Source organism: Camelus ferus, chromosome 29 (genome assembly GCF_009834535.1).
Source record: "Camelus ferus isolate YT-003-E chromosome 29, BCGSAC_Cfer_1.0, whole genome shotgun sequence".
NCBI classification, from domain to species: Eukaryota; Metazoa; Chordata; class Mammalia; order Artiodactyla; family Camelidae; genus Camelus; species Camelus ferus.
The window spans coordinates 4495090-4514918 of record NC_045724.1 but is presented as its reverse complement, the minus strand read 5'-3'; the positions used below and the strand labels follow the sequence as shown (position 1 = coordinate 4514918).

At 37.2% G+C, this 19829-nt stretch overlaps 1 protein-coding gene and 1 long non-coding RNA gene across 6 annotated transcripts in view; one reads left to right on the top strand and one right to left on the bottom strand.

Annotated features, from left to right (window-relative positions):
- Positions 1-19829, bottom strand: part of LOC106730894 — a 132279-nt gene that overhangs the window by 99639 nt on the left and 12811 nt on the right. The gene's annotated exons all lie outside the window — the stretch shown is intronic.
- On the top strand, positions 7674-18675 carry LOC102512103 (solute carrier family 7 member 13-like). Of its 2 annotated transcripts, none has more exons than XM_032470301.1 (4): positions 7674-8473; positions 10200-10331; positions 15672-15787; positions 18151-18675. In XM_032470301.1, the coding sequence occupies exons 1-4, from the start codon at positions 7789-7791 to the stop codon at positions 18442-18444; spliced, it is 1227 nt and encodes a 408-aa protein (XP_032326192.1). In that variant the 5' UTR covers positions 7674-7788; the 3' UTR covers positions 18445-18675. The 2 variants fall into 2 exon arrangements, with proteins under 2 accessions (XP_032326192.1, XP_006194016.2); XM_006193954.3 differs by having other exon boundaries at positions 15426-15787.

The window sequence follows — 19829 nt, the reverse complement described above, 5'->3', positions numbered from 1 at the left end:
AAGAGAGTGGATATAATTACAAACTTTCAGAAAGAGAAATTAAGAAAACAATCCCATTTACAACTGCATCAAAATAAATCAAATACCTAGGAACAAATTTAACCAAGAAGGTAAAAGACCTGCACACTGAAAACTATAAGAGATTGATGAAAAAAGTTGAAGAAGGCACAAATAAATGGAAAGATATCCCATGCTTGTGGTTTGGAAAAATTAATATTGTTAAATGTCCATGCTACCCAAAGAAATCTACAGATTAAGGTAATCCCTACCAATATTCCAATGGCATTTTACAGAAATAGAACAAACAATCCTCAAATTTGTATGGATCCACAAAAGACTCTGAATAGCCAAAGCCATCTTGAGAAAGAACAAAGCTGGGGGCATCATGCATCCCGATTTCAAAGTCTATTATAAAGCTATAGTGATCAAAACAGTAGGGTATTGGCATAAAAACAGACACATAGATCAGCAGAACAGAGTAGAGTTCAGAAATAAACCTACACATATATGGACAATTAATTTACATATTAGAATATTATTCAGCCATAAAAAAGCATGAAATCTTGCCATTTACCATGACATGAATGGACTTTGAGGGCATTATACTTACTAAGTGAAATAAGTCAGAGAAAGATAAATATCATAGGATCTCATTTATATGTAGAATCTAAAAGATGAACAAATTCATAGATATGGAGAACAGACTGGTGGGGCTGGGTGAAATGGGTGAAGGTGGTCAAAAGGTACAAACTGTCACCTATAAGTCATGGGGACATATGTGCAGCCTAGTGACTATAGTTATTAATACTGTATTGTATATTTAAAAGTTGCTAAGAGAATAGATCTTAAAAGTTCTCATCACAAGAAAAAAGAATGTGTAACTGTGTGGTGACAGAGGTTAACTAAACTTACTGTGGTGATCATTTCACACCGAAAGTGCTGTATACCTGAAACTAGTAAAATACTATGTTTTAATTACATGTCAATTAAAAAAAGAAGAATAGAATGCTTTGGTATATTTTAAAATGGCTCCTTTCCCCCTCGGCCTGCTGGAAGCACAAGGGTATTTTTCTCTGATACTCATTGTGGGGACCTGGTAGACTTCCTGGAGGTAAAACTCAGGAAAGTGTGAGGCCCTCCTATGATTAGGTTCCCCTTGGAGTTTTCTCTCTCAGACTTGTCCACACAGAGCCTCCAGGAATTCATCGCCTACACTTTAGATTTCCCTGCCTAATACTGGTCTTTGCAGAGGTTTCTGCTCATGAACTTCTACTTGGGCAAGTTGTGATTCTCTGTTTCTGCCTGTCTGTCTCTCATTTTTGGGAGGCAGCAGTTTCCCCTGGGACCTCCCTTCTCTGACATATCTAAGAAGGGTTGTCAATTTTTCACTTTGCTCAGCTATTGTTTGTTTCTATAGCTGAACAAAGTGAAGGCTTCTAAGTTCTTTACATACCATACTGGATACCAGAAGTCTTGAGGCAATATTTCAATTACCATCCTAGTCTGGGTGTTAATATACAGTCCAGACTCTCTTTCTGCTCCATTGAACTGTTCAGGTGGCTCAAGATCAGCATCCTCTCCCTCCTGCTAGCAGTACTGTTTTCCCTAGATCTTCTGTACAGATCTATTCCCGGACAGAATAAGGGCACATAGGAACCTTCAGCCCAAGCTCATTGCTTCCCATTTGCCCCGAAAGCTTCCAACCCTGAGACCAGCACATACATCAGCCAGATCCAAATAAACTGGAGAGTATGTTTCCTGGCTCTCCTACTAGCCCCACACATATCCCTGTTCTGATCCCTCTACTCCATAATTTTTAATCACCATACCTGCCTTTGGTATCAACAATACAGAGAAAATAAGACTATGAAAAGGAATATATGTATGCATATGTATGACTGAAACATAATGCTGTACACCAGAAATTGACACAACATTGTAAACTGACTATATTTCAATTAAAACAAAAAAGAAATATATAAAATAAAAAAATACAGAGAAAATAGAAAAAGGGGCCACAATTCACCTCCCTACCCTCATCTCCAGCCATGTGCTTCCACATGGAACTTTCACTGTGGAAAAAAAGATCATTTAGAGAAAAGAGAAGGATAATGTCTATGTAACTCTAAAATTTGTTCTATTTCTACCATTCCATACTTTAGGGAGGGACATAAACCAACAGACCAGACTGAGAATTGTTACCAAACCAAATGTGGGGCTGCTCGCCTGCACACAGTGAAGCCAATCTACCTGACACTGGGTTGTGGTGAAGGAAAGCACAGCCCTTATTTCAGGGCACCAAGCAAAGAAAACAGGCAGCTCACGCTCAAAAGAGCCAAACACCTTGATGGTTTTCAGGGAAGGGGTTTTAAAAGCAGTGTATGGGAGGTGCACGGTCAGCTCATGCACAATTCTCAGACTGGTTTGCATCAAGGTGAAGTTTCAAGCATCATCAACCTTCTGGTTTCAACCAGTCTAAGGTCTATATGATTGTAGTCAACGTTTTCACCTGGTGTGGGGTCTGCTTCCTGTAAAAACAACTTAGGAGTATGTGTAAGGCCTTTATCTATAGTTTTCAGAGAACTGAGATTTTGGTGACTCTGCTGTGTGGCTGGTTTATAGTCTGAATTGTTATCAGTTCCCTGGCCCAACAGACAATCTTTGTTTCTACATCTACACATTTCCTCACCATTAATTCTGGGGCCTCTGGAGACTCAGGGAAGGCCTGGGAGACTAAAGCAAGAGCCTTTTACTTCAAAGTACAGGGACATGGGGTCTTGTATACGGCTTCAGAATAAGGGTATCAAAACATGTGCCACTCGAAAGTCCAGTGTAAATTCCTCATCTGAATTGTGGAATGAGAATGATAACAGAATTTACTTCGCTGTCTTTTATGTCACCAGCCATGCCATCCTCTTTCTCACAGAAGGGACACAGATACTGGCATGAAGGTTGAAGACATAGCCACTCTGTTAGAACAGTGAACATGCCTTTTGCATGAACTGATTCCAAATGAGGATAAAAATTTCCTGACCATCCTCCTCATCTTCAAACCATGCATTTTAAACAATACCAAAAGAATTTAAGTTCCACTGTGTCTAGGATCTTTGTCTAGTCTACATATTGATATACACAGAGCACCTAAAACAATGTACATTTTAGGCACTTCACAAATATCTGTAGAATGGCAAAGAAGACAATGTTTTAATACATCAAATCTTGGAGGCAGTGCTCTGGAGGTATAGCTCAAAGACACACTCTAATAATGCAAAAAAAATCCATATTAATAAAAAGTCTGACTCCATTTTGATGTTTGACTGCTTTTAAGGTCCACCACTATGCCTTTCTTCTTGCCCCACATCTGATAAGGACAAGCTGATAAGAAACCTGGTGTTCCCTCCATTGGCAGCAATGGGAACTTATGATCCCACAAGCCTCATCCCATTCAAATGGGGACTCTCACCTCAGTCCTACCCTCTGATCACCACAGAACCCCAAACTAGCAGCTTCTGTCTGCTCTCAAGATATTTTTGGGCCTGCTTGGGACCCTGCCCTGTCCCCATGTGAGAAATCTCATTACGAAAATAATGAGCTCTTCCTACCCTCTTAGTGCATGTGTGCCATCATTAGTCTTGATATCTGAACCAAATTTTGGATGGCAGGGGTAAGAGGTCCATCTCATCTCAGTAGGCTACATCTTTTAAGATTCATTTTTTAATCTTACAAAAAGTGTTAACTTTTACATTCTATTCCAGAATATATGCATGTTTAAAATCAGTGCTGCAAATAAATTCTGAATGCTTAAATAAATGCTTCAAAAAATTCCCCCCCCCCTCAAAAAGAGTACTTTGAGTGGAACTGACACCTCAAGAAGATGAATAACATTTATCTCATGGCTTCACCTACTCCCTGCATTCATCAGAGCAATGATTACTTCAGTTTGAGAGGCACAGATGCAGTCCTATTCCACTAATTTATAAATGATGGAAACTAATGTGGAGGAAATTTCCAAGCTTACACAGTTGGCCAGAACAAAGATCCTGTGATTCCTATATGTCAAATATTCCCATAATCTAGTTTTTTATTTTTATTTTGCTATATCTAACCATCAAAAACTAATGCAATCAGAGAGTTTGCATAAGTTATGCAGAAGCACAGTCAAACATAAACACCAATTACAAATTACTACCTTAGGAATTAGAAACAGAGAGCCAAGGGAGAGTTATGAGTAAACAACTATAAAAAAGCAATCAGCATCTTTTTGTGTACTTGTCAGCTATTTGTATGTCCCCTTTGGGAGAATGTCTATCCAAGTCTTCTGCCCATCTTTTAATTGGATTGTTTGGTTGTTGTTTTGGTTTTTTTTTTTTTTTTTGGTTTTTTGGTTTTTTTTTTTTTTTTTTTTTGCTATTGAGTTGTATGAGTTCCTTATATATTTTGGATATTAACCTTTATCAGATAGATGGTTTGCAAATATTTTCTCTGATTCTATAGGTTATCTTTTCATTTTGTCAGTTGCTTCTTTTGCTGTGCAGAAACTTTTTAGTTTGATGTTATTTCTGCTTTTGTTGCTTGCACTTTTGGTGGGATCTCCAAAAAAAGAAAAAAAAAATCGTTGGTAAGGCCAATGCCAAGGATCTTATTTTCTGTTTTCTTTTAGGAGTTTTACAATATCATGTCTTATGTTTAAGTCTTTGATCCCATTTTAAGTTAATTTTTGTGAGTGGTGTAAGACAGGGGTCTAATATTGCATATGAATATCCTGTTTTCCAAACACCATTTATTGAAGAGACTGTCCTTTCCCCACTGAGTATTCTTGGCTTCTTGGTCAAATATTAGTTGACTGTGTATGCATGCATTTATTTCTGGGCTCTCAATTCTGTTCCATTGGTCTATGTGTCAGTTTTTGTGCTAGAAAAAGAAATATAGACTATTTCCAAAGAGTTTTGCTTGTAACTGTGATAATAGACTTAGAGAACTTCAGGATACTGTGCTCACAGCCAAGACCAGAATTAAAGTCCATTTATCGAGTTGCAGGGACCTGCACTGACAGGCCATTGTAGCTGTGCCCCTTGTAAGAGAGGGGAGAGAGAGGCTAATGTTGCCCTTACAGCTGTGAGTCAGAGTTGAGTGTTCCATGAGTCTTAATCCAGTCCCTGCACAGAGGAGGCACTGCTGAGATAGGGTATATACAGGATTCACAAAAAAAAAAAAAAAAAAAAGTCACCAAGAAAAAAAAAAGAACTTTCATGGTTTATATTGTCACTGAGTTGTTATTTGGGTTCTTGTGGTTTTATGGATTTATTTATGAGTAAAATCATAACTATATATAAATAGATATGTACAAACACATCAAAATTAATTAAAGTGAATAGCTGGGTGACCTTGGCAAATTACCTAAATTTCTTTTTTTTTTTAACATTTTTTATTGATTTATAAGCATTTTACAATGTTGTGTCAAATTCCAGTGTAGAGCACAATTTTTCAGTTATACATGAACATATATATATTCATTGTCACATTTTTTTCTCCATGAGCTACCATAAGATCTTGTATATATTTCCCCGTGCTATACAGTATAATCTTGTTTATCTATTCTACAATTTTGAAGTCCCAGTCTATCCCTTCCCTCCCTCTGCCCCCTTGGCAACCACAAGTTTATATTCTATGTTTATGAGTCTATTTCTGTTTTGTATTTATGCTTTGTTTGTATTTTTTTGTTGTTGTTTTTTTTTTTAGATTCCACATATGAGCGATCTCATATGGTATTTTTCTTTCTCTTTCTGGCTTACTTCACTTAGAATGACATTCTCCAGGAGCATCCATGTTGCTGCAAATGGTGTTATGTTGTCGGTTTTATGGCTGAATATATTCCATTGTATAAATATACCACTTCTTCTTTATCCAGTCATCCGTTGATGGACATTTAGGCTGTCTCCATGTCTTGGCTATTGTAAATAGTGCTGCTCTGAACATTGGGGTGCAGGTGTCTTTTTGAAGTAGGGTTCCTTCTGGATATATGCCCAGGAGTGGGATTCCTGGGTCATATGGTAAGTCTATTCCTAGTCTTTTGAGGAATCTCCATACTGTTTTCCACAGTGGCTGCACCAAACTGCATTCGCACCAGCAGTGTAGGAGGGTTCCCCTTTCTCCACAGCCTCTCCAGCACTTGGCATTTCTTACGCCTTCATTTCTCATCTATCGGTACTGAATGGTGCTTGATGTGACTTAATGAGTTAATACAAGTATTAAACATAGTTCCTGGCACATAGTTGGTACCATTTAAATGTTAGCCATTATTAGTATAACCATGTTGAAGCTCACAACCGGTATATAAAAAGTCTTGGTTTAAATCTTACGGTTACCAGGGAAAGGGGATGGGAAGGTATAAATTTGGGAGTTTGAGATTTGCAAATGTTAACCACTATATATAAAAATAGATAAAAAATAAATTTCTTCTGTATAGCACAAGGAACCATATTCAATATCTTGTAATAACCTTTAATGAAAATGAATATATATATATACACACACATATATATATATGCGTGACTGGGACATTATGCTGTATACTAGAAACTGACACATTGTAACTGATTTATACTTCAATAAAAATAAAATGTTACTAAAAAAATTTTTTAATAAAAAGAATAAAAGTGGTTAAGTGGGGGAAAAAATCTGGGTTTATATATATCTTCTTCTTTAGATATGAGCTTCTGGAGGATAAGGATCACTAATTCAACAGATTTACTGAGATGTACTGTATACCACGAGCTGGACCAGATATCAGGGTTAAAATGGTGAACAAGACCATGTCTTAGTCATTCCTGTACATGTATCAATCCACACAGTACCTAGAAAAAAATCAGACGCTCAAAAATTTTCCTAAATCAATAAGTAGCTGAAAATATAGAAAAAAATAATGCTGAAAGGATGAATTATGCCCCTACAAGAGTATTGGTGGGGGGAAATGTAAAACCCTATATATATGTACTGTGACCTGTTTGTCAAAAATTAAGTCTAGTTTGCAACTAACTGCAAAATGTTTTTAAAGCACTGTAGAAAACCTGAAGCTCTCTGTGTATAATGCAGATAGTTATAATTAAAATAACTAAATTGTGAAACTAACATGAATGGATCCATAAGGTATGTTAGGTATAACTCCTAGGAGCGTTGTATTCCTATTTGCTTCATCAATAAATTGCCTTATTTAATTCTATTAAGGGGGAAATAAGATTGGGAATAAGATAGGGAGTGTTTGTGCTAGTTTTTAAAACAACAAAATCCAAAATCATTAAGTGACATAAATTTGTCAGTAAGTGGCACTATATGTGTGATTCAAACCAAAATTGGCTAACAAGTGGCAAACATGTGATTCAAACCTTGTACTTTTTGTCATGCTACAAAAACTTCCTCATGGTACAAACTTAAAGAATTGTTTGTTTAAGGATCAAAATTAATGAGGTTACATATCCATAGAAGAAACCTGACTTGGAATTTTTCATCTCTCACTCCCAATTAGCTGTGTCTAACTTGTTTAATTGTGCGTAACTTTTAAAAAGCTTAACGTGTAAAACATTTTAACTCTGATATTAAGATCTCAGAAACTTGAGTTCAGTTAACTTATAAGTTAATTTTTTTTTAATTACGTTCGGTGCTGGAACAAAATCTGAGTAAGACAAGAGGAGGAAAGCAAAGCACTTAACTGTGAGAAGATTGACTGAAGCCTTTCACGAGAACGGAGTAAAAACTGTGAATTTATGTTAGCTTTTAAAATTCATTAAATTAATGAAGATGGGAGGAAGTACTCAGCTTCAACGGGTAATAGGATATTTCCACGGAACAATTTTTTTATTCAGTATCATAATAGGTGCAGGAATATTTGTTGCTCCTAAAGGGGTGCTAAAGTACTCTTCGCTCAACGTGGGGGTCTCCCTAAGCATTTGGGCGGCTTGCGCCGTAGTGTCTACGATGGCTGCTCTGAGTCACGCCGAGCTGGGGACCACCTTCCCTCGGAGTGGAGCACAGTATTATTTCCTCAAGAGATCTCTTGGACCTTTCATTGCTTTCTTCTATCTCTGGATCAATCTGTTTAGTACCCCAGCAGGAATTGCTGCCCGTGGCTTGTTACTAGCAGGGTATATCACCCAGCCTTTCTATCCCGGATGCTTTGTTCCCGAGATGCCGAAGAAATGTTTAGCGCTGGCCATTTTATGGTGCTTGGGAATTCTGAATGCTCGAGGAGTGAAGGAAGTGACTTGGTTTCAGACTGTCAGTACGGTTGTGAAAATGACAGTTCTCTGCTTCGTATCCGTAACTGGACTCGTGTTGGTGGTGAGAGGAAGAAAGGAGAACCTTGACAGGTTTGAGAAAGCTTTCGACGGTGAAGTTCCAAATGCCTCGCAGATTGCAGAAGCCTTCTTACAAGGACTGTATGCATATTCTGGCTGGGGAGTCCTTGTTCGAATAGCAGGTAAAGTTATTATCCTTTAATTATAAAAAATACCAAGAGGCTATAAAAATATAGTGGTTAATTTAAACAGCTTAATTCTAAGAAAGAAATAGTACATTGTTTTGCTATAATGTGTCTCTCTGTTGCTTTCATCAGATGGATAGAAATGCATTAAACTCTCTACAAATGTGGCTTTCCAACTTGGGAAAGCAAAATATTTTCCAGGTGTTTACAAATTAAAACAAGTAAACATAAAATTGACATGGCTTAAGGACTCCACAGCAATTGCATTTTTTTTAAGTGAACAAATATTTTAATAGTCTACAATTCCTAATTATAACAGACCCTGACCAGAGAAAAAATTTGAAATCCAGGAAATATAAATTAAAATAAAGATTATCTGTAACCAATTACTTTGTATATACACACATGTGGGGATCACACTGCTCATTTACTCTTTTTAACTTTATTTTACTTAAAGTATATAGTGAGAATTCATAAATATTATTAAATATAAATGTTTTTTCATGAATACACAGTATTCTATCTTATGAAATTTGACCATTTTCCAAACATTTTTTCACTGTTGGATCCCAGGATTGTTCCCAGTTTTTCACTTTAAAATTTTATACTTATTGTTCCAATAAGCATCCTTTTATGTGGATTTTTGTGGGTTTCTCATTGCTTTATTAGAAAAAAATTTTTGAAGTAAACTTACAAAGTGAAACAAATATTTAGAAATGTCTTGAGAAATATTGCCAAATTGTCTTGCAGAAAGGCTCTACAAATATATCTACCAGTGTGAATTAAAGTGACTACTCTTGGCATTATCATACCTTTTTACATTCTTTAGATTTGTGGAAATCAAGTTTCAGTGTTAGAACTCACTTTTTCTTCAATTTCTAATGGGAGGGGAGAGTTTTGCAAATGTTCATGACCATTTACATTTCTTCTTTGTAAGACATGTAAATATTTTTCCCAGTTTGTTGGATTTTACAATTTTTCTTCATAAGATTTTTAAGACTAGGATTTTAATACCTATAGTATCAAACTATCAATCTTCTAATTTTTCATTGTTTTCATACTTGAGAAGTCTTTCCCAATCTCAAGATTTAGATAAATATGTGTCTGTGCTGCTTTCTCTAAATCTGTATTGTCTTACTTTATATTTTACTTTTTAATACACATGAATTATTTTGAAGGAGTTGCATAGTGTGAGTTAATAATATAGTTTTCTATTTTCCAAACAGTTAAACACCTATGTCAGTTTCAGTGTTGGCAATATACACTCAAGTTTAATCCAAGGTTTAACTAGTGTAGAGACTTAATCCGAGGAGTAAAAATAGCAGGAGAGTCTATCCTAAAGTCCTGGGATGTTGTGACCAGTTAAGCTGTTCCACATCTTCATTAACACCCAGTTATAGTTCTACAGTGTTGGCCGTAAGGGAAAGGAAGATTTGTTCCAGCCCTCCTGACCTAGAACCCAGGTTTTCTGAGTTGCTTTCTTATCCAAGAGGCTCATGTTGAGTATAACAGATATATAACTTTGAAACCCAGAAATTAGCACAATGCTGTTGCTTCTACAATCAATAGTTTACCAAAGACATAGTAAATAAACATTCAACAAAAACGAACTCTTGCTGCATGCAGTCATTTCTTTTTCTTAATACATGTTAACATTGAAACCACTTTCAAAGGTTATATAATTCATCATTTTTTAATGAGTGGCTTTTTTTTTTTTTTCCAGGAGAGCTGAAAAACCCTAGTGAGACTATCCCCAAATGTGTGATTACTGCACTTACCCTTGTGGCACTGATCTACTTACTGGTTAATGTTTCCTACATAGCAGTCCTGACTCCAAGGGAAATCATATCCTCAGGTATGGTGACACAGAAACAGAGGAAAGATACTCCCTGTTTCATTTCCCTGAATAAAGGGAGTTTCTAATATACGGTGAATCCTTTTGCATACTTTAAGAGAATTATGCTAAATTGGCTCATGTCTGGGTTATTGATTGACTGATTTAGAGAGAAAAGTTTAAAAGGTCAAGCAATATCAATAATATTCAACGAGATTATGCTAAACACCACAATAGGACAGAGATTGTCACACTAGATAAAGTCATCAATCCAACTATATGCTGCCTAAATGAGACACACTTTAGAGTCAAAACCACAACTAAATATAAGTAAAAGGATGGAAAAAGACATACATGCAAACAGTAACTGAGAAAGCTAGAACAGTGACATTAATAAGAGACAAATAACTTTAAGACAAAAAAAAAAGGTACTAGAGACAAAGAAAGGCATTTCATAATGATAAAAGGGCCAAAGGACAAAAAAGATATAACAATTATAAATGTATACACACCTAATAACATAGCCCCCAAATACATGAAGTCATATTAATGTAACTGAAAAGAGAAACAGACAATTCAACTACCATAGTTGCAAATGTCAATATATTGCTCAATAACAAGATAGAAAATATAGACCAACATAGAAGATCTGAGCAGCACAATCAATCAAACTGATCTAATTGTCATTTACAGAGCACTCCCCCAAACCTAAGCAGAATATACATTTATTTCAGGCATTTATGGGACATTCTCTAGGATGATGCTTGGATATAAAACAAGTCTTAAGAAAAAATTGAGATTTATGTCATCGAAAATATTTCCTTCACCAGCAATAGAAACAAAACAACAATCAACAACAGAATGTAATTTGGGAGATCCTACATATTTGGAAATTAAACAACACACTTCTAAATAACCCAGAGGTCAAAGAAGAGATCACAAGACTCTCAACAAATATAAAGAATCTGAGATACAACCCTAATTGTAAGCTTACAAGTTAGCCTGGCACAGTTTCATGGATGCTGGCAATGGAGACAAAGACAATTTATTTTTCATAAAAATATCAGTAGCTAAAATATCATTTTTATGCTGATTCCCCAAACCTCAATTCCCACAAGACAAAGCAAAAAAACCCAGGTGATACTTCCACATGAGTAGAAGATCACCAACCTCGGGGAATTCAGATCTTTTACAGTATCTTTTATAAGACTTCCTTCAGGACGAGGGTCCCAGGAATGGCTCTGAAAGACAAAAGATCAGTATTGTCTTCTCATTCTTGTATTTCCCAGAGTCTAAATGTTCCCTCTTGGGGACCCACAATTTCCACTATAAGACGACTTAGCAAACAGTGTACTCAACAAAGTGGTAATTATCCTTATAATCTAGGACCACAACAATACAACAAGAGAATCCAGGTACATGAATCAAAATTAATTTTGAATCCTCTTGGCTTCCTTTTGGCAAGAGGCTATACCAACCAGGTGAGATTGAGGTTGCTGTGTGAGGAAAAGAAGAAACAAAACCCAGCAGTGACCAGGAAAGCCTCCTGAGTTTCCAAAATAGGTCCATATAACTTCTTATCCTATTTTCCCTAATCATCACCCCAGAAGCAGCCAAGAGTGGATGATCACTTTCTAGGGATGGTTATATTCAGTGACCAGACTACCTGACCAAGTTGTATGGACCAGATGAATGCGAGGGAGGCAAAGTCAGAAATATTTTTGTGTTCGTTTTTGAGGAAGCCATACAAACACTGAACAATATCAGATGTCTTCAAATGGTAGATAGGAAAGATACATTGAAGATTGATGGGGTTTTGTGATAAAAGATACACAACCCCTCAGGGTCTACTCTTTACCCTTCTAGAAAAAAAAAAAAGGGTACACAATTGCCAGATTTTGAAACACATAACACAGATTAGTTTCAAAGGCCACAGTTGTGTGGCCAGAGTGGGCTGATCAAATTGGAACAGCCAATTTGATCTGAAGAAGGGCCACTCCCAGGAGAGAGTCAAAGGTGCCATGTGGTCTGTCTGCCAGGAGTGAGCAGGGACAACATCTTGTGCAAGTGGCCTCCCTCACTGTGAACAAATGGTCAAATCTTGGCAGAAGTCACAGTGTGGCATTCGGTGTTAGCCTCTGTAGCAAAAATATGGAGTCCTTTTCCTTATGTCCAGTATGTGATGGTAAATGTGTTGCCACGTCTAGAAAGATGATGAATTCAGACATCAATCGTGGCAATCTGGATAGCGTAATAGCAATCAATAGTTTGCTTCCAGTTACTCCCAACAGGGAAGGGGCTCAGTGGACAGAACTTAAGGCTATCTTCCTAACCATGGCCAACTTGCCCTCTGATGAACTTTGCTTTATTTTTAATGACTTGAACTATTGCCACTGGCCTGGGTGTTTGGTCTGTCACTTGGAAAACTACAGACTGGGGTCATAAACAGTGGAAACAAATCACAGCTCCTGACTGAACAATCTGATGATTGGTTACCCATTACTGAGCAGAATGTCTGTTTTCCACTCTGTGTAGCTGGTGCTGAGGCTAACAGCTGTAGCCACCTACTGGGCACCACAGGGCTTGGCTTAGCTAAACCGTCAGTGGACCACACCCAGACATTTACAGGAACCCTTGTGAACAGAGGGCCCCACTGAGCCAGCAGCTCCGCTTCAGTCAGCAGACTGGGATATAGCTCACACTTTTTCATGCGAAACCAAGACACCACTGGGCCAGGCCAGCTGTGCTCCTGAATATGCCATCCCCACTGGGTAGGAGAGGCCTGCTGGGCTCTGTACACCTTGTTAATAATTAAGTCCAATTTAATCGAGTTAATATTTTTCTCTAAAGGGTTACACCTGGTACTTGTGTCATGAAGGAAACAAGTCAAAAACCTCCAGGGCCACCTCCAGCTATAAAGTGCCTCTCTTCACCAGGGGATACAATAGGAAAAATCATCAATCACATAGACTTATAGGCCAAAGGAGTAATTATCTCTGTGAATCCCCAGAGGTAGACAGTGTGCCACAGCTTGCTGGGCAGCTTTCAATATAGCCTGTCGATTTGTTCCTCTACTCAAAGGATATCAATCTGTGAATTAGCTGATACAGAAGACCAAGTAGAATGCCCAAGTGAGACACATACTATCTACAACATACAAAGAATCCATAAGGTGCTGGATCTCCTTTTAGTAGTAGGGGACCAGAGACAATTTTTATTCTTGACCGCCAGAGGGACAAAGTTTTGTGATTTTACCTACACATGTTCCCAAGAAACCCTACTTGGCAAGCAGGATCCTAAATTTTGTTGGGGTTCATCCTGTTGGTAGAGGTATAATAAAACCAACTCAGGTCTGTTTAGACTGCGGATTCTGACTTGCCAGCCAACTGTACATGAACGTTACAGAGTAAACTTTGGATATCAGAGGGCAGAGCACTCTTGCAAAATTCTGAACACCACTGGTGGCAAATAGCAGGGGAGTTTAGGAATCCTAGGGGAATACTGGGAAAGTATATTGAAGGTCTTGCCACGATTTGTCTTGGTCTTTAGGAGCAAGTGGGGTAGAAAAGAAGTGTTGGCAATGTTTTAGACAGAATACCAATGACATCAGTCGATACAGTGGTTTCCATTACAGTCACAAGTTCTGGAACAACCAGGACTACAACTGACCAGTTCAATCAGGAGCAACAATTAATCACTTGCTAATAATCCACTATAAAGCTCCAGCTTCCAGTAGTTCTTGTCACTGGCCATACAGTAATAGTTATATTGAAATGTTGCATCTTTTACTCACCCTGCTGCCTTTAAGTTTTCAATCAGGTTTGTTGTGTCTCTCCTACTGAGATATTATATTGTTTTGTTGAACCACACAAGGAAGGAGGAGAAAAGGGGTTCAGAAGGAACCTACATGTCCCACTAGCACTCTCTACATGCATCTCTACCTGAACAGGAGAATCACCTCTGGACTTTTTGATCATTCATAGTCCAAGCATCTAAAGTATCAATACCAATACTATATTCAACAGTGGAAGTCATGAAAATATACTGCTTTGAATTGGCCCAAAGGGCTTTATTCACAAAGGAGCATCTGTGGATAGAGGGCTTCCCTTCTGTGCTATGAATTCTACCCAATTCCCCTTTATTGAATCTAGCCCTCAGTCCACAGCACAGGGTTTGCTGATAACTTGGGAACCTGTATCCAAAAGCCTCCATAAAGTTTCCCAGCATACTTGGATGGGTATAGCCTTTAGGTCAGGGAGACCTCAATCAGACCCCTAATTACCTTTCTCCTGAAGACACCTGAAGTTGAGGAGGAAAAGGGTGGAAGGGAAGGCCATGGGAAAAGAGAGAGTAGCTGTGTGCCCCTAAGATACATTGTTTTAAGTCTTAAATTAACAAAACTGGCCTCCAGAAGAAATAGAGTATCTGAATAGATCTATATTAAGAAAACAAATTGAATGAATAATTTAAAAATCTTCCCACAAATCAAATCCCAGGCTCCAGTAGCTTCACTGACGAATTGTATCAAACATTGAGGAAAGAAATAATGTCACTCCTAAACAAACTCTTTCACAAAATAGAAGAAAAGGGAACACTTCCCAAGGTGTTTCACGAAACCTGTATTTCTGTGATACCAAAGCCAGAATAATTCTTTTCACAAAGAAAGAAAGTTACATACAAATGTTACATACAACATGTATTGCTCTATGCACTACAATGCAACAGTTCTTAAAAATATTGGTAAATTGAGTCCAGCAACATACAAAAAGGATTATACACCATGAACAAGTGAGGTTTATCACTGGTTGGCTTAACATCCCAAAATCAATTAATGTTTTGCTGTATTAACACAACAGACCAAAATCACATTATAATAGTAAGAGATTCATAAAAAGCATTTGACAAAATCCAACACTCATTCATGATTTTTAGAAAACTTAAAAAAAAAAAACAGGGATAGAAGGGATCCTCCTCATTTTGATAAAGGGCGACTTCAGCCTACTGCACCAGTCCTTTGTCTTTGCTACAATTACCATTTAATATTTGTTAAGTTGGTTGATTAAAAATACTATGTCAGTTATATAATTAGTGGCTTCTCTAATTGTTTTTTTACAGATGCTGTTGCGATCACCTGGATGGATAGAGTAATCCCTTCCATGCAATGGGCCATTTCAATTGGTGTTTCTTCCTCAATAGTTAGCTCCCTTAACTGTACCGTATTTTCAACATCAAGGTTGTGGTATATGGCAAGCCAACAGGGCCAGCTACCTTTGATCTTCTCAACTCTCAATATCCAGTCCTGTCCAATTGTAGCTGTGATTCAGATGCTCATCTTTGCCTCCATTTTAATTATACCCTCAGACTTAATCCTTTTAATAAACTACGTGGGGTTCACAGACTGGATTCAACTTGGTCTAATGATGACAGGCTTGCTTAAACTGAGATACCAGGAGCCCCACCTATCCAGACCTTATAAGGTAAATCAAACCCCAAAAATTAAAAAAATTCCCTTCATCTTTCTAAGACGCATTATGTACTTTTAGTACTTTTTTTCTCATATCTGCACATAAAATCTTTCTAGCCCATGGTCAGACCATTTTAGGAATACCCAATCTAGAGAACAGATTTTATACTTTCTGGCTCATGAGAGTCTTAGACCATTTTCAATTTGAAATCTCAGGAGAGAAAGCACTGGACTGGTCCTTGTTAGAAAAAGCAGAGGACCCTTAGGCTTTTTTATATTATAATACAACTAGTGAAATTTGAGTCAAAAGGGACTGTACATGGGGTGTATGATGTTTGTACTAGGTCTCAGTGGAAGTGATTGACCAATGTCCAGGGCCAGTGATTCCGTGAGTGCCCTCTGAATGATACTACTTTAGATGACGTTGTAGGCTTGCCCAGGATTTTTCAAGCTTCTCACCTCAAATGTCTATCAGTGTATAAGGCTCCAGCTTTAATGGCCAATGTAAAAGAGCTACACTCTAGACATTTGTGAGGAGTGCAATCACAAACTCATTCATCTCTCAGAAGCTTAGCTCAGAGGCAGGACATCTATGGGAGACGGACAGAGGGATCAGCATTCTGCCTGTTCCTCAAGCTACCGAAAACTTTCTCTATGTGAACTACATCTGAAATGCTTCACATAAGCTGTTGGAAGATTTTTTTTTATTCTAATTGTCTACTGTAGCCCATTCATCTATATTGCAGATTTACCCAAACCACCTCTGGCAACTCATCCCTGTATGTACTGCAAGGAGATTGATATATTTTTATGTTGTACAACTGTCTCTCTATGTAGACTCATTGAAGAGTATTCTTTCTAATATTTGTATCAGAAATACTTGTGTTTCTAGGCAGATTATTTAGTTTTCTTTACAAATACTCAGGCTTTGTAAGACCATGCTTCCCCTCAGGCTAGAAAGTTTTAAGCTGACTTAGTGGTTAGTCATTAACTTGTAAATGCATGATTGCTATACAGCATTTTTTATTGTTAGGCCTATGTGTTTTTTTAATGTGTTTTTTAATTGTTTAACAAGCAATCTTTGCTCTATCAATGAACCATATTCTAAAAGCATTCAAGGGCCCCCTTTTACAATGTACCTTACATGTAAGGGAAAAGGAGTAACAGAATTCCCACAGCTATACCTCAGCAGTACACAAAGATAGAGGGTAAGCTAGAAAGTTAAAAAAAAGAAAACCAACACAGTTTAGAGCTAAGATTTTCAAACTCTCCTGTGAAAAAGAATAACTTTGAAATGTCTTTCATAAATTCAGACTCCTGGACATCATCCCTGGCAACTCTAATTCTTAGTTTGAGGACCAGAAATCCATATTTCAAAATAGAAAAAAAAAAGGGAAAGATAATGATAATCTTGCATCTGAGCCATTTAATGATTCAATAACTACGTGCTAAGCAGCTGCTATGAAGGGTGGAAGGCACGATGTGTAGATAAGTTGGCCGTTAATAACGCCATCAACAACTTCATAGTCTAACAGGGAAGAGAAGATAGTTACATGAGATGCAGTAATAGGCAATAATGAGCAGCATTTAACTGAGGATTCATTGTCCGCAGGTACTGTGCTTTCATTACATATTTAACTGTATGTGCTTGTTTATTCTTTAATCGTCCAAATTACTTTGAAAGATACATTCTTAAGGCCCATTTTTAAAAATTCTTTTTTAAGGGGGAGGTAATTAGATTTTTATTTATTTATTTTAATGGAGCTACTGGGGATTGAACCCAGGACCTCATGCACACTAGGCACATGCGTATACCCCTGAGCTGTACCCTCCTTCCTTCAAGGCCCATTTTAAGGGAAAAGTGAGGATAAGAGAAAGTGAATCCAAACTCTGTGGTCCTTCTATGCTAAAAATGTGCCAAAATGAATTATATATGGGTAATATATTAGGTTATAAATGGATACTATATTAGGTTAAGGTGCAGAAAACATTCATTTTGACATTGCTTGAGATAGAAAAGACAGAAAAATTGGGGGTGAAAAAATGCTTTATGGTAACAGTATGGAATGTTTCATAATGTCTTCATTCAAGAGACCTGAATGGGCAAGTAGCATGGACTGATGAAAAACTCAGCGAGTTTCAGCAAAAGAATAAAATTACTAAGTAAAAGCCTTCAGTTCTGCTATTTCACACCCCAAAGAGACTACCAGTAGATTATTTTCTCTTATATAAACCTCAGGAAGACCTGTTAAAAATTTCTTATCAATGAAACCAACTTCCTCCCTGTTAAACAAATGTTTGTAGACAAAATGTTTTACATTATTGTTTATAATAACCTCCAAGTCCACTCTAATACAAATTTATGCTTGTTCTCAGGTACGTTTGCCATTTGTATTCGGAACCATAGCCGTGTCTTTGTTCTTGGTTTTGACACCAGTTATCAAGTCTCCTCAGATGCACCATATCTACGTTCTTCTGTTTATCCTCAGTGGACTTTTGTTTTATTTGCCTTTTGTTCACTTCAATTTGGGTTCTACATATTTCAACAAGATAACTTGCTTTTTACAGTTACTATTAAATGTTTCACCTGCTGATGACACTGATGAATATATTTCAACAGAAGAAACTCTACAGAAAAACCCACCTGAAACTCCAGCAAAAAAAGAATAAGTTATGCATATTGGATGAATGACTGATTTATTAAAAGCATCTTTCTTTTTCAACCAGAGGAATACTCCTTATATGTGTATACGTGTGCTGCGCATGTAGAACACAACCAGCACAAGACGCTTAATGCCCGGAACTTTCACATCTTAACTCTCCTTGTTTGTAACTGAAGCCTTTTACTTCCCCCCAATAAAGCGTGCTGATCCCAGTCCTCCGAGGCTGGAGTAGATGTCCCGTTTTTGTGCATTGATGCTTCTGAGCTTATTATGTCACAGTTCACACTTGTTTTTACTTGTCAGTTAACTTTTTTCCCTAAAGACAGTGAGCTCCTCTAAGGAAGAGATTGTTCCTTATTCTTTTTTTTTCATTAAAAAAAATTTCATTCACTTAAATTTGTATACACACCCCCAAGACAAGTGTGTAGATAAGAACAGACATCTTAAAAAATAATGTCTGATGGATGGATGAGGGAATAAGTAAATGAACAGCAGCTGTTCATCTCCCTTGATACTTTGCCTCAGTTTGGGTTCTTTGCAACACCTCAGAAATATCCCATCATTGATTGCAGCTCTGTGTTTTGGTGTGACTGAGGCTGGAATGCTTTATAGAGATAGCACCAAAGGACAGCCTGCACGATCTCTTACCAATTATCTATCCTCTTTCACACCTTAACTGACTTCTCTGAAACTGCTTCTGTCAATATGCCCTTAACAGGGTCAACATAAATGTCCCCATATTCAACACACTGGATACTGATGACTGGACATCACTATTCCAAACATAATTGCAAACCACTTTTAGTGATAGCTTTGAAAGGATTCAAGCAAGATGAAAATTAAATCCTAGAGAAGGCAAAAAGGTACCAGAGAACCTAGGCTAAGACAAAAACTTTTGAAGACAAAATTGGGTCTAGCATATATATTTGGACTAGCTTACTACAGGAAAAAACACATGTAGGCTTGTAATGACCTAGTAAATGATTAATAAATCAGAGCCCATATCTTCCTTTCAAATGTTGTCTCAGTGAGGTTTTGGACAAAATGTGTCTGGCAAAGAAATTCACAAATAGCAGGTTTCTGAAGGGCAGATAGCCTATATTCTGTTTGGAAGTTGATTCAAATGCTCTACAATGCAGGCCTTTGAGTTAAATTTTGATGTTTTATATAATGATAAATAAGGAGTCTGCTGAGATTTACAAATGTTAGCCACTATATATAAAAATAGATTTTAAAAAGTTTCTGCTGTATAGTACAGGGAACTATGCTTATTATAATAACCTTCAATGAAAAAATATGAAAATGAATATATGTATGTGTTTGCATGACAGGGACATTGTGCTGTACACCAGAAATTGGTACATTGTAACTGACGGTACTTCAATTTAAAAA

Bases quoted from the DNA above. Each gene is read 5' to 3' on its own strand.
- LOC102512103 (XM_006193954.3), top strand. From the start codon at position 7,789: ATGAAGATGGGAGGAAGTACTCAGCTTCAACGGGTAATAGGATATTTC. The intron at 8,474-10,199 runs GTAAAGTTATTA...TTTTTTTTCCAG, and splicing joins AGTCCTTGTTCGAATAGCAG to GAGAGCTGAAAAACCCTAGT. The intron at 15,788-18,150 runs GTAAATCAAACC...GCTTGTTCTCAG, and splicing joins ACCTATCCAGACCTTATAAG to GTACGTTTGCCATTTGTATT.